Source organism: Prionailurus viverrinus, chromosome A1, assembly GCF_022837055.1.
Source record: "Prionailurus viverrinus isolate Anna chromosome A1, UM_Priviv_1.0, whole genome shotgun sequence".
In the NCBI taxonomy this organism is placed as follows: Eukaryota; Metazoa; Chordata; class Mammalia; order Carnivora; family Felidae; genus Prionailurus; species Prionailurus viverrinus.
In genome coordinates this window covers 71450396-71465457 of record NC_062561.1, presented here as the reverse complement: position 1 = coordinate 71465457, position 15062 = coordinate 71450396, and the positions used below count along the sequence as shown (strand labels likewise).

At 39.1% G+C, this 15062-nt stretch overlaps 1 protein-coding gene across 7 annotated transcripts in view; it reads right to left on the bottom strand.

Moving 5' to 3' along the window:
- The window catches only part of CLYBL (citramalyl-CoA lyase), a 264850-nt gene that overhangs the window by 105112 nt on the left and 144676 nt on the right, over positions 1 to 15062 (bottom strand). For all 7 annotated transcript variants that reach the window (XM_047869176.1, XM_047869190.1, XM_047869183.1 and 4 more), the window contains exon 2: positions 10725 to 10911. In XM_047869176.1, the coding sequence (XP_047725132.1) occupies positions 10725 to 10911 (187 nt within the window). The remainder of the gene's footprint in view (positions 1 to 10724; positions 10912 to 15062) is intronic.

Below are 15062 nucleotides of genomic sequence, written 5' to 3'. Positions count from 1 at the left end.
GATGGTGGGCAGCTTTGACAGGAGGATCCTCCTGTAAGTCCTAGGTCCTATGGCAAGCAGAGCAAGTGGTGGGGAAGGGGGCCTCTGTTCCAATCCCCAACCAGGGGCTCACCTCGACAGTCTGCTGAGGGAGGCTCTGTGACAGTCCTCCTTCTGTTTCCCATAATGGAGAATGTCATTGTAAACGGGTCTTTCTGGACACAGACCACAGCCTAGATCTCCCTTGCTCTAACCATTCTCACGGGGCCCAGGCCCTCACAGGCAGATTTGGATACCTTTCTTTACCATTTTCCTACTCCCTTTCTGCCAAAAACTGTTCAAGTACCCAGCACAGAAATGCAAAGTAAAAATTTACTACTTAGCTGCTCAAGAAAGAGAATCTCTTCTCTGGCTTCCTAAGAAAAAAATAAGTGAGAGATTCCTAGGAGAGTTGTCTTTAGCCACCTAGCGTTAAGAAACCTGTGAGGGAACTAGAGAGAAAACGTGTTATTTTTGTCTCTAGAGTCTTTTCTTTGTCTACCATTTTTATTTATTTTGTATTTCTTTTATTTATTTATTTTGAGAGAGTGAGAGAGAGAGCAGAGAAGGGGCAGAGAGAAAAAGAAAGATTTGAATCCCAAGCAGGCTCCGCATTGTCAGTGAGCAGCCTGACATGGGACTCAAACTCACAAGTTAATGCTAGATCATGACCTGAGCTGAAATCAAGAGTCGGAAGCTTAACCAACAGAGCCACCCAGGTACCCCTATCTATCTGCCGTTTTTAAATGTTTATTTATTTAAAAGACAGAGAGAAAGTGAGGGTGAGCAGGGGAGGAGTAGAGAGGGAGAGACGGAGAGGGAGAGGGAGAGGGAGAGGGAGAGGGAGAGGGAGAGGGAGAGGGAGAGGGAGAGGGAGAGAGGGAGAGAGAGGAGAGAGAGGGAGAGGGAGAGGGAGAGGGGGAGAGAGAGAGAGAGAGAGAGAGAGAGAGAGAGAGAGAGAGGGAGGGAGAGGGAGAGAGAGAGAATCCCAAGCAGGCTCCACACTGTCATTGCAGAGCCTCATGTGGGGCTCAATTTCACAAACTGGAAGATCATAACCTGAGCCAAAATCAAGAGTTGGCTGTTTAACTGAGCCACCCAGGTGCCCTGTCTACCATTTTTAGAGGAAGGTTTAAAAAAATAGCAAAATTAGCAAACTCCATCATATCTAGAGCAAAAACCTACCTGGGACCTATATTACCCTACAAAAAATCAAGAATCTAAGGTGTGAATCAATACCAGTGAAACTTGGCATTATAAGGAAACTTGAATTGATGCATCAGGCCCTTGGCCAGGAGTATAGTTACGACAATTGCTCTTTAGATATTTACCAAACACTCATACAGTGCTTACAGAGGGAAAATTGAGGCACAGAGAAGTAGAGTAATTTGCTTAAGGTCACACTATTAGGACAAGATGTTACCAGAATCCAGATATAGGCGGTATGACTCTAATATCTGTGTTCTTAACCGTCAAATTACATTCTTCTATGTGAAAAAGTCATCTTAAGGAATATGCTATCTATTCTAAATTTTCTAAATTTTATTACTTTAAGAATGATACCACTACTTAAACAAATATTTATATAGCACTCGAGAGTTTACAAAGTGCTTTTCTATTTGAGCCTCACAGCTGGTCTTGTGGTATGTGGTGCAGGTTTCATTACCGCGTATCTCATGGGCCAGATAAGGACACAGAGGTTCTTGAAATTTGAGACTCGAGTTTCCTGGTCAGATAGTGTTAAAATTAGGACATTTCAATATGTTTTCTGGTGCCAAATCCCCTACCCTTTCCACTGAACTGGGTTGCTGGTATCAAATCAAGGCGCCCACAAGGGACATCCCAGATTTTATTACCTTAGGTTCCCACAGAAAGGCCTTCCTTAAATTACAATTCAGGCCTTCTTTGGCTTCTTAAAGGCTAAGTAAAGACCCCACATGACCATAAAATCCTAACACATCTCCACTACTTACAAATCAAATTAGAAAAACAAAATGATATTATGTTCATATAAGTTGCTTTTGTCCTTCAGAAGGGAACTTTCTCTCAGGAACAACTATAAGGGATCAGAAGACACAAGGAAACATTTCCCCAAAAAGATGAAACAAAATACTGAATGCTTCTGAACATATTTAGAAAAGATTTAGATAATTAGTGAAGAGGTGAGTTTTGAATTAGTGAGAACTGAATACAAAACAAAATCAGAGGAAAAAAAAATAATTACAAACTTCAGGGTAAACAACAGGTTGGCAGAGAAAAAAGGTAATCAGCTTACTGCTACATAAACTCCAAATAGTTTTTACACTAGATACTAATCTTATCAAAGTTATATATAATTTTATTGGATAATTGAGGGATGAGGAAATTCACATATAGTAGTAAGGGTGGTGGTGGTGCGGGTAAATCCTATAGCAAGGAGTCAATATCATGCCTGAAACTGAAAAAATAAGTCAAGAAGTGTATCACTTAGAGATAGGGAAATAAATGCCACAAGAATAAGCTAGAAGAGATAAAATGCACTGCCTCTGGAGAGGAGAAATGGAATGATGTTTAGGGGCTGCTTTATTTCAAAACTATTTGACTTTTTATGTGTAAAAATGAATTTTAGGCTTTTCAAGTTTATAATTTAAGTTTAATTAAGTTTAGACTTAGATTCTTTTCAAGTTTATAATTTAAACATTTTTAAAATTTTTAAAAATGTTTATTTAGTTTTGAGAGACAGCCAGAGCACAAGTGGAGGAAGGGGAAAGAGAGAAGGAGACACAGAATCCAGAGCAGGCTCCAGGCTCTGAGTGGTCAGCACAGAGCCTGATGTGGGGCTCAAACTCACAAACTGTGAGATCATAACCTGAGCCGAAGTTGGATGCCTAACCGACTGAGCCACCCAAGGGCCCGGATAAAATTTTTAAAGGATGGGTACTTTACTTTGGTAATATGGCAAATGACATTCTCTAAAGAGCCATCCAACCATAAAATGGATACATTTCAATAAAAGTACTTTTTAATACATTGCTGGGCTCATAAGAACGTTAAGGGAATTTTCCAGAGGCCAATGTAAAACAACTACAACAACAAAACTGAGTTAACTTCTGATTTACGAAACGTCAGAAAAATAAGAAAGCTTGGAACTAAATACCTGTATCAGACCTAGTATCAGGATACTAAGTCTGAAATCACTGTAAAGTGGGGGAGAACAAATTGAGGCTTCAAATCAGTAATATCCCTGACTCCCAGCAAAAGTAAACACAAATTATCCTTGAAGGAAAACCTTCCCACTCTAGGCCGTTAGGATTCCCAAGAATAATTCCTATCAATATGGATGGGTTCATATCATGAGTATGAATCAGTGAACAAAACGTGATTTAAAGGCAAAATAATTGAAATAGTCAGATTCAGAATATACCAAGTAGGTATGAAAAAAAATCAAATAGAACTCCTAGATATGAAAAATATAACAATTAAAATTAAAAACTCAGAGGATATGTAAAATAGATAAAACACACTGAAGAGAATGAGTAGTGTTGGTAAGATATGAAGAACTAACCAGCAGTGTAGCATAGACAGATACAAAGACAGAAAATGTGAAAAGACACTAAGAAACGAGGAGGATAGAATGAAAAGCTCTTAAATAGGTCTACTTGGCATCTCTGAAGGAAAGAATAGAAAGACTGGAATAGAAGCACCATCTGAATTGTTAACGGTGGAAATTTTATAGAACTGATAAAAGACATGAATCCATAAACACAGGAAAAACAACTTATACTTAGTAAAGGAAGGAAAAGGAGAAAGAAGGAAAGGAGGAATAAGCCAACATCTCTCATCATTATTTTAGTAAACTTCAGTACACCAAAGACAAGAAGATCTTAAAAGCAGCCAAAGAAGGGGCACCTGGGTGACTCAGTCAGTTGAGCGTCCGACTTCAGCTCAGGTCATGATCTCACGGCTCGGGAGTTTGAGCCCCGCGTTGGGCTCTGTGCCGACAGCTCAGAGCCTGGAGCCTGCTTCGGATTCTGGGTCTCCCTCTCTCTCTGCCCCTTCCTGCTCGTGCTCTGTCTCCCTCTCAAAAATTAATAAATATTTAAAAAAAAAAAAAGCAGCCAAAGAAGAAGAGGCAAGTAACCTCGTTTTTAGACCGGCAGTGGCATTCCCAATAGCAACAAGAGAAATGAGAAGATAATGAAATAATATCTTCAAAGTTCTGAGAGAAAATAACTGTCAATCCAGATTTCTCTATTTAGCCAAACAACAAAGACATTTTCAAATAAATAAAAACCATGAGTTCACCATCAACAAACCTTTGCTATAGGGAAATTCCGAAGGGGGCACATCAGGAGAAAGAAAGATGACCTGGAAATAAGGTCTGAAATGTAAAAGAAGGAATAATGAGAGAGGTAAAGAAGTGATAATATATACACACAGGTTAATCTCAGGGTGCCTGGGTGGCTCAGTCGATTAAGCATCTGACTTCACTCAGGTCATGATTTCCTGGTTGGTGAGTTCAAGCCCCACATTGGACTCTCTGCTGTCAGGGCAGAGCTCACTTCAGATCCTCTGTACCCCCCCTCTCTGCCCCTCCCCTGCTCATGTGCACATGCGTATGCACACTCTCTCTCTCAAAAATGAATAAATATTAAAAAAATGCATATAGGTTAATTTAAATAAAAATTGTATATATAAAATAATGATAGTAATAATATGAAATTTGTGTGATTAAAAAGATATAATTGAAATACTAAGCAAAAATAGCATCAATTGTAAGGGAGATGACTGGATTTAAAGTTTTCTAAAATTCTTGTGTTGTCCAGGAACAAGAATTAACAGGTAAATTTTAGGCTTCATTAAGTACCCTGGTAAAATTTCAAGAGTAACCAATAAAAGTTAGAAATACAGTCATAAGTGGGGCGCCTGGGTGGCGCAGTCGGTTAGGCATCCGACTTCAGCCAGGTCACGATCTCGCGGTCCGGGAGTTCGAGCCCCGCGTCAGGCTCTGGGCTGATGGCTCAGAGCCTGGAGCCTGGTTCCAATTCTGTGTCTCCCTCTCTCTCTGCCCCTCCCCCGTTCATGCTCTGTCTCTCTCTGTCCCAAAAATAAATAAACGTTGAAAAAAAAAAAATTAAAAAAAAAAAAAAGAAATACAGTCATAAGTTCTAAATGAAAAGAAGAACATGGAGTAAGAAAACAAACCAAAAAAGTAAAATTATCTTTAAAAGGCAGAAAGGATGAGAAAATAAATAAGTGAGAAAAATAGGGCAAAAAGTAATGGTATATTTAAATCTAAATTTATTGGGGCACCTGGGTGGCTCAGTCGGTTGGGCGGCCGACTTTGGCTCAGGTCATGATCTCGTGGTCTGTGAGTTTGAGCCCCGCGTCAGGCTCTGTGGTGACAGCTCAGAGCCTGGAGCCTGTTTCAGATTCTGTGTCTCCCTCTCTCTGACCCTCCCCCATTCATGCTCTGTCTCTGCCTCAAAAATAAATAAACGTTAAAAAAATAAATAAATCTAAAATTTATCAGTAACTACATTAAACATAAGTGAAGGGGCGCATGGCTGGCTCAGTTGGAAGAGTATGTGACTCTTAATCTTGGGGTCATGAGACTTTGAGCCCTGTGTTGGGTGTAGTGATTACTTAAAAAAAAAAACCAAAATAAGTCGATTAATGTTCCAGTTAGAAGACACAGATTGTCCACATGGGTATAAAAATTTTAAAAACAATAGGAGACATATTTAAAACATAACGATATGGAAAGGTTGAAAGCAAAAGGCTAAAAACAATACACTGGGCAGATGCTAACCAAAAGAAACATGGTGTATTCATATCAGACCAAGAAACGTTATTTTTAATGTTTATTTATTTATATTGAGAGAAAGAGAGTGAGAGAGAGAATGTGCACACAAGCACGTGCAAGTGGGGGAGGGGCAGAGAGAAAGGGAGAGAGAGAATCCTGAGCAGTCTCCATACTCTCAGTGCAAAGTGGACCCAGGGCTCAATCTCACAACCATGAGCCATGACTTGGGCCAAAATCAAGAGTGGGTTGCTTAACTGGCTAGGTGCCCCAGACCACAGAAACTTTGAAGCAAAAGCATTTTAGAGGATAAAGAAGGTCAGTGTATAATTATAAATGATTCAATATAAAAGGAAGATATAATAATTCTTATTTTTATATACCCAATAACATAGGCTCAAACTACCAGCAGCAAAAATTGATAGAACTATAGGGGGAGACTGGTAAATTCTCTACTGGAGGCTAAATTTCAACTAGCTTCTCACTTATTGATATATCAAGCACATAAAAGTCAGTAAAGATTTGGACATTTGAACAACATAATTAACAAGTTCGGTCTAATGGAAAAATACATAGAACTCTAGTCTACTAAACAGAAACAACACATTTTTCTTAAGCACACATGGAACAGTTACAAAAATGGCTCATGTAAAGCAGAACTCAACAAATTTCTTCCTTCCTTCCTTCCTTCCTTCCTTCCTTCCTTCCTTCCTTCCTTTTTTAGAGAGACAGAGAGAGTGAGCATGGGAGGGGCAGACAGAAAGAGGGAGAGAGAGAATTGCAAGTAGGCTCTGTGCTGTCAGCACAGAGCCTGACTCAGGGCTTGAAATCATGAATCATGAGATCACGACCTGAGCTAAACCCAAGAGTCAGACGCTTAACCAAGTGAACCACCCAGGCACCCCAGAACTCAACAAATTTTTAAAAATCAGCACCATTCAAATCACTTTCTCTATTCATCATGCAATAGAGGTAAGCAATAGAAGAATAAATAAGAAATCTCTCATATGCTTGAAAATTTAAAAATTCTTAGTCCCTGCTACTCAAACTGTGGTTTGCAGACCACTCTGGGTCCACAAACTCTGATCATGACCATGACACTAGGAGGTAAGTATGAATTGGGGGGATAATAATTTAGAAACTTCCATAGTACTCGACAATGCTATGACATCCAAGCAACATTTAATTTTTCTAGAAATTCATTTTTTTTTTGTATTTTATAAAAGTATCCATCTGCAATAGATTACAAATGCTTAAAAATGAAATAAAGTAACAACAACAAATAAAAATAACCAAATTGGTTCTTCACCACAGGGAGTTTGGGAAGCATTCTTTAGTATCTCCTGGCTCAAGCAAGAGATCAAAATGCAAATTAAAAAGTACTTAGAACCTGGGGCTCAGTCATTTAAGTGTCCAACTCTTGGTTTCGGCTCAAGTCATGATCCCAGGGTTCGTGGGATTGAGCCCCAAGTCGGCCTCTGTGCTGACAGCATGGACCCACTTAGGATTGTGCCTCCCTCTCGGCCCCTCCCTCCACTGCACATGTGTGTACTCTTTGTCTCTCTCTCTCAAAATAAATAAACATTAAAAAAAATACTTAGAACCAAATGGTAATAAAAAATATATGTTCTTATAGACCTATCTGGTTAGATTATAATTATTTACATTTTGCGTGTCTCACCACCAGTCTTTGAGTCCTCCATGTTGGGGATCATGCAATAGTCTTGGTTCCTCTCCTTGTCACAGTGCCTGAGTATTGAGTATCTAAATTTACATATTTAAACTTACATATTAAATATATTTAAATATTTCCTTAAATATTTACTCAACTAAAATAGCAGTCCTGGAATCCTGTCTCTCTTTATTCCACTCCTACTTTCTTGGTGTTGCCCAAGAGTCATGGAGATTCACCAGAAATTTGTGCCTTACTTGGCTTATTTTCACTGTGTCCCAGCAAGCAGTGGCTTATGCAGTCCTATATCTCCTCAAGCATTTAACAATGAAAAGAAAAAGATAAGAGGGGTGTGGAGACAGTCTTTTCATCATCCATACTTGGGAAGGTGAGCTGGTAGTGCCATCCTTGACATGAAGGAGCTACTTAAACACAAATTGGATTAGCAGGACAGGATTAGAGCCTGCTGGAAGGTATTATACACTTATAAACTGCTCTGTAGAACTCTTATTGTTTTCATTACAAGCCCATACTCCACAGTGTCAATCAAATGAAATATTGAATTAGCCTATTAATAAAAAAGAAGTAAATTGAGATATAAAATGAAGCAACTAAGTTCTAATACTGGAAAAATATTGATTAGACAGTAACAGTTGAGTTTAGCAAAACTATAATTAGAACAAAATAAAAAAAGAATATCTGAAATGAATTTTTTTTTGAAAGAGAAAGAGAGTAAGGGAGGGTCAGAGGGAGAGGGATAGAGAGAATCTTAAGCAAGCTATTAACTACTTTTCTATCTCCAGCACTTCAAAAAGAAGATGGTAACAACTAGGTACTGATACAGGTTCTTCAAGATCAAGTCTCATCTACTTAACCTCATTTTTCTGGCAAGGTTCAGGGGGAGAAGGTATTTCTAGGCAGGTAAATTGGGATGGTATCTTCATTTTGAAACAGCATTAGATAAAAATCTCTCATAATATCCTCATGAAAAGATTGGATTTTAGGAAAGTTGGGTGATCGAATGACCATATTCACAGTATTGATCCATGAAACTGACCTCTCCATGCCTCAGTTTCCTTATCTGTAGAAGGAGTATAACAGTAGCACCTCACTGGGTTGTTTATGAAACTAAAGCCCTTAGAACAGTGCCTGGATGTCAGTCAGCACTATATAAATAAATAAAACATGATCAGAAGCTTCTAGTTGCATGCTTGTTCAACACTTGGCTCCAACCTCTACAACATTTCCATCAGAAATTTGTTAAATGCCTGGCAAATTCTCAAATGCTATTAATGATGGATAATAAAATCAAAATCCAAAAAGACCTTGATAGGCGAGGGCTAGGAAATAACATATATGAGATAAAATTAAGTCCTGGATAGAGAGTTTAAGAAAACATTTTTTACAAGCACTAGCCTGGTTTGCCAGAACTTTCTGTGGTAAGAAAGGGAAATTCAACTGACTCCCAAGCTCAGCATGCATAAAACAGTAGCAATTAATGGAAAGTTTAACTGCATTAAGAGAACTGAAGCGTCCTGATGAAGACACTGTCTGGATACAGACGCAAAGATGGCGGGCACGTCTCACCCATCATGAATTCTTCCCTCCCCTTCCCTTAGTTTCCTCCTAAGAAGTGGCTCTGGGTACAAGGATGAGCTTGAGAACACCAGTGAACAGTAAGAAAATGTGAGGCAATAATGGACCATATTTCAAACTTATCTGGGTGGAAGGAAACATCCTCTGGTGGATACGGGAAGATAGCCTCAAGATTTGTGAAGAATATAATTAGAAGTTTATCAGGGCACCTAATGGCTCACTGTGCTACATGCTAAAATAAATTCCCCTCTAATCATGATTACTACAGGATTTATCTAATCTATTTCCTATAGGAAATCAAGCTACTCCCAGGCATTTTATCAAACTTCTTCCTCATAATAATCCCTGTCCCTGACAAAAGAAGATTTTGTCATCCCACAGTATAGATAAGAAATGGAGGCAAAGAAGTAAAGTGAATTGCCCTGGGTCACACAGAACTGAAATTACAATTTAGTATCTAATCTTAGAGTGCACTACATGAGTTTTGGAAGGGAGCATACTGGAAGCACATTATATCCTTCAAGAAAAGGCCTATTTACCTTAATCTCTGGGAGAAAGAAGATTAATTGTATTTTCCTTGGGGCATGCCAAAGATGTTGAGGAGACGCTTTAGATTCCACACGCTCATTCTAATCCTTTTCCAAATACTTGGAAAGTCTTGCTTTGACCATTAGGAAGATGCTAGAAATTAACTTCTTTTTTTTTTTTAATTAAGGCAAATATTTGCTAGAATCTCCAAGGAGAGCAATTAATCAAGAAAGTTGTACAGTACGGCCATGCTATTTCAGATCATTTAAGACAAGAAAGTATCCAGATAGGCATGAATCCAGATGGCCAACTCCCTCTGTCCCTGAGCCCCACAATCTATTCCCAGACAGCCTCACTGTCTAGGGACAGACAAAGGTCAAGTAAAAACATGTTTTTAACTTAAAAAGTTCCATGCAAACATAAATTATTGTTATAATGATTTACACCTAATTATTTCACCTAATTACTGAATAAATCCATGTTCATTATAAAAAGCTGGAAAATAAAGTTAAGTAAACCAAATGAAGCAAAAAGCACCCACTCTGCTACCACCCAGTAAGAAACTTTTGTACCCGTTTACAACTGGATATATTTTAAGGCTCAGTTCTGTGGTCAGGCCATGAGGAAATCAGCCCAAAGCTGCAACCCTAAGGTTCTGTGCGTAGCTTCCCTTAAATTAAGTAGGGAAAATGGTGACTTATTCATAGAAGACTATCTTTTATTTTCTTGGCACTTATCCCAGAAGCCATAAGGCCATTACTCAATATTAAAAAGACATGAATTCCACATTGTGTCTTACTGCTCTAAAAATTTACAACACAAATTTCAGATTAAATAATTTACCCAAACTGGTAAATATCATAGCCACAATGGATTCAGTGTCTATCTCTTTATCAATATATACACATAGTCACATATACTGAAGGTATACACTGGTTGGGTTCTTCCTTTGTCTTGGAGAAAAGAGACACATTCAAAACCCCTATGAGGGCTTGATCAAGAATATATTAGTAAATAGCAAAAGGTGAGTATGGTAGAATCTTTCCAACTAATGAGCAACGCTACCAAGACAGCACCAAATTGCAATCCATTGCTTTTTCCCATCTTAAGGAAAAATCATGCTATTACCTTTTTGTTCATAGCAACACCATCCTCACAGTCGAGCACCGCACAATCTACATTCAAGGAGGGAATCTTCTTTATTTTCTTTTCATCATTTCCAGGTACATAGAGCACTGCTCTCCGGGGAATGTACTTGTGATTGGAGGAGGAACTGTATCCAACCCTGGGCACATCAGCTGCCAGAAGTGGTTTCCTGCAGGAGACATAATTGGTGTTAGTCTAAAATAGGATCTATTTATGAATTTTTGCAAAACCTTATTTTAATGCAAAATTAAAACCGAAAACATGATAAGCTAATTTCAGCAGATCACAATCACACAGCACAACTAGGAGAACAACAACAGAAATAACCAAGAAACAAAATGTCATTTTGGCTGAAGTTTAAAAAATATATAGCACTGTTTATTGAGACGATCTTCAGAGAAAACAAGTGTGTACCAACTTCATCTTGGAAAAACACTTCCAATATTAGTATATTATCTAGATAGTACCCATGGACAAAAAGAAGGAAATTTACATCCAGAAGGTCCCAAATAACATTACTATCTTCAATTATATGAAACTAAAAACAGAAAATAAACAACCTATGTTAAGCATTAGTGTATGGCCCTCTCTCTGCCAGTGAGTCTAAAGTAGGCAAAGAAGTGATTCAAGTTCAATGTTAACAACAGACAAGGATGGCTGGCCACTTCTTAAGTGAGCAGAATAGATAACGAATGAGAAAAGATCATTACTAGCTCTGGAATGGTGGCCAACTTCATCACTGAAAACTTCAGGTGCTTCATCTATAAAAACGATACTAATTTTGCAGACTATTGAGAGGCTTCAGTGAAAGGAAATAAGGCACATGAAGTGCTTAGCGAGAGCCTGGCAGGTGTGGGTGGTGGGCATAGAGAATGCTGTTGTTCTTAATGAGAAAACTAGGTCTGGATATCAGTAGCCCCTGCCTGCTTCTGACCTCTGCTCTCTCTCTCTTTCCATTCCCTACTGCATTCAGTTTAGCCTCCTGTGGAAATAAGAGTTGTTGGCCAGAAGCTTGTTTGGCTCACTGCAGCCCTCGCGCCTAACCTGATCCATAATTAGGTGCTATGGTTTGGCCCATAATATGTGGTAAAGGAAGGTGAAATCAGTTTTCACATTCAGGACGAGCTACATAACTTGTTGGTCCCAGAGTAAAATGAAAATGTAGACCCTTGTTCAAAATTTATTAAGAATTTTAGGTGGTGACAGAAAAACATCAAACCAAGCACCAGACCCTTCTAAGCACAGAGCCATGTGTGATGGTGCAGGTCATACATTCATGAAGTCAGTCCTCCCCATAATAGACAAGCTATATGTCATGAAGCACCCAGTTAAGGTTAAAGCCACAGCAAGTCAGAAATGCCCTATGTTTTACTCTGCCCTGAGTAAACTGCATCATCCTTTCCAAAAACGTGTCAGCTGTACTTATCCTAAGTTAATGCCATCTGTATTTTACAAAGCTGTAATATTCTGTCATGATTACTGTGCCTTGTGACAATGAATCTCAAGAAAAATCATTCACTCTTTGGCCAACCGATTCTATGTGTGACCCTCCCATTCCTTCTTGTGGCCAATCTTAATACACTAGAAAACTTGAGTCTTAGTCTTATTTTTCCATAGCAAAAGCACTGTACTACGTGAGGTATGGTGAGATACAGATGGGTTTTAAAAGTGTACATGTCTTACAAGACACTTTATTTAATATAAAACATACAAGGAACAAAAATATATTATGGCCAGTTAACTGAAGAACAACTGAACTGTCATCATTTTGCATTGACTAAAAATATCTAGCTTCTTTTTTCTTTTTTTTTTTTTTGAGAGAGAGAGAGAGAGAGCAAGTTGGGGAGAGGGGCAGAGGTAGAGAGGGAGAATCTCAAGCAAGCTTCAGGCTCAGTGAAGAGCCTGGCATGGGGCTTAATTCCATGACCCTGGAATCATGATCTGAGTGGAAATCAAGAGTCAGATGCTCAACTGACTGAGCCACCCAAGGGCCCCTGGTTTATCTTTTAAAAAGGGAGAAAATATAACTATGTAACAGTAACAATCACATTTTACTTATTCACACTGGAAACCAAAAGTTGCAACATATTCATTTCCTTAAAATTTGTAAAAACACAATTAAAGGAGATGAAATTTTATTTACCAGGAAATGCTTGGGGGGGGGGGGAGTCAAAATTACTTTTCACCATAATTTGTTGTAACTACACGTGTAAAACCCAAAAAGAGGATGAGAATGGCTCTAGTGGAAAGAGCTTCATGGGTCCTTCCTATACCTCTCACTTCACCTGACAGAGTAAATATCTGGACTTCTCTGTCCCATTGGCAACTGACTTTTCATTTCATGAAAACTGAGATTTCCTTCATAGGAAATAGCTTCTGACTGCCATTTTGGATTCAGCCACTGTGGTCTCCAAGCTACACTATTTGAATTTTTTTTTTTTTTAACATTTTCTCATTCTTGTGAGACAGAGAGACAGAGCATGAGTAGGGGAAAGGCAGAGAGAGAGGGAGACACAGAATCTGAGGCAGGCTCCAGGCTCCAAGCTGTCAGCACAGAGCCTGATGTGGGGCTGGAACCAAGAACCGTGAGATCATGACCTGAGCTGAAGTCGGATGCTTAACCAACTGAGCCACCCAGGCGCCCCCAAGCTACACTATTTGAATCTCAAGACTGAGCTCCCAGACATAGCTCATGCTGTAAATCATACCACCATCATATGGTAAGCTCTAGAGCAAATCATTCCTAACATGTTTATATGAAGTCTGATTTTATTTATTTAAAAAAATTATTTATATTTTAGTTAATGGTGCAATATTGGTTTTTCAGGAGAATTCACTGAATCATCACTTACATACAACACCCAGTGCTCCTCACAAGTGCCCTCCTTAGTACCCATCACCCATCTAGCCCATCTCCCACCCACCTCCCTCCATCAACCCTGTTTTTTTCTCTATCATTAAGAGTCTCTTATGGTTTGTTTCCCTCTCCCCTCCTTCTTCCCCCCACCTTCCCATATGTTCTCGTTTTGTTTCTTAAATTCCACATATGAGTGAAATCATACGGTATTTATCTCTCTGACTGATTTCATTTAGCATAACACACTCTAGCTCCACCCACATCATTGCAAATGGCAAGATTTTATTCTTTTTGATGGCTAACATTCCATTGTATACCATACTGAAGTGTAATTTAAAACAGATGATCACTTAAGAAATCTCCTGCCAGGGCACCTGGGTGGCTCAGTCGGTTAAGTGAGACTTTGGCTCAGGTTATGATCTCATACTTTGTCAGTTTGAGCCCCTCATCAGTGCTCTGTGCTGACAGTGTGGAGCCTGCTTTGGATTCTCTCTCTCCCTCTCTCTCTGTCCTTCCCCTGCTTGTACCCTCTCTCTCTCTCTCTCAAAAATAAATAAACTTAAAAAAAAGTCTCCTGTCACTGTTAATGATGTTTTTGGTTTCTTGGATAGTATTTACAATCATTAAAACGGTGTTTTGCTCATATCTTCCCCTGCTCAAAAACTGTCAACAGCTCCTCACTACCTGTACGATTAAGTTCACTCTCAGCTGATATTCCTTTCCTCAACTTACAGCTCATTATTCCTACTCAGTAAGTATCTACCCTAGGAAACTTAGATTATGACTGTCTGTACAACATGCTGCAATCATTGTTTCCAGAATACCTTTGCTTCTGCTGTGCTTCTGATGGAAAAATCTTCCTTCTCAGTTTATTTGAACATTAAGGATCCTTCACGTTCAGTTCAAGGTCCCCTCCAACCTTGAGCCTTTCTTAACTATTCTTTAAACTCTCTCTTCTTTAAGGGACACCTGAGTGGCTCAGTCAGTTAAGCGTCCAACTCTTGGTTTCGGCTCAGGTCATGATCTCACAGTTCGTGAATTCAAGCTCTGCACTGGGCTCGATGCTGACAGTGTGGAGCCTGCTGGGATTTTCTCTCTCCCTCTCTCTCTGCCCCTCCCCTGCTCACTCTGTCTCTCTCTCTCTCTCAAAAATAAATAAACATAAACTCTCTCTTCTTTAAACTCTTATAGGATTTATCACTCATAACCAAACCAGAACCAGCAAAGAACTGGTTCTGCTATCAAGGCAAAGTTAATCAAAGCGGCACAAAGCTTTCTGGAAAGGCAATTGATGATACAAATCAAAAAACTTTAAAAGTTTCCTACCTTTTGAGCCAGTAACTTCAAGTTATTTGACAAAATTCCTTTTGGGAACTGTTACAGATTGAATGTGTCTCCCCCAAATTCGTATGCTGAAATCTAATCCCCAGTGTATTTGGAGGTGGGGTCTTTGGGAGGTGATT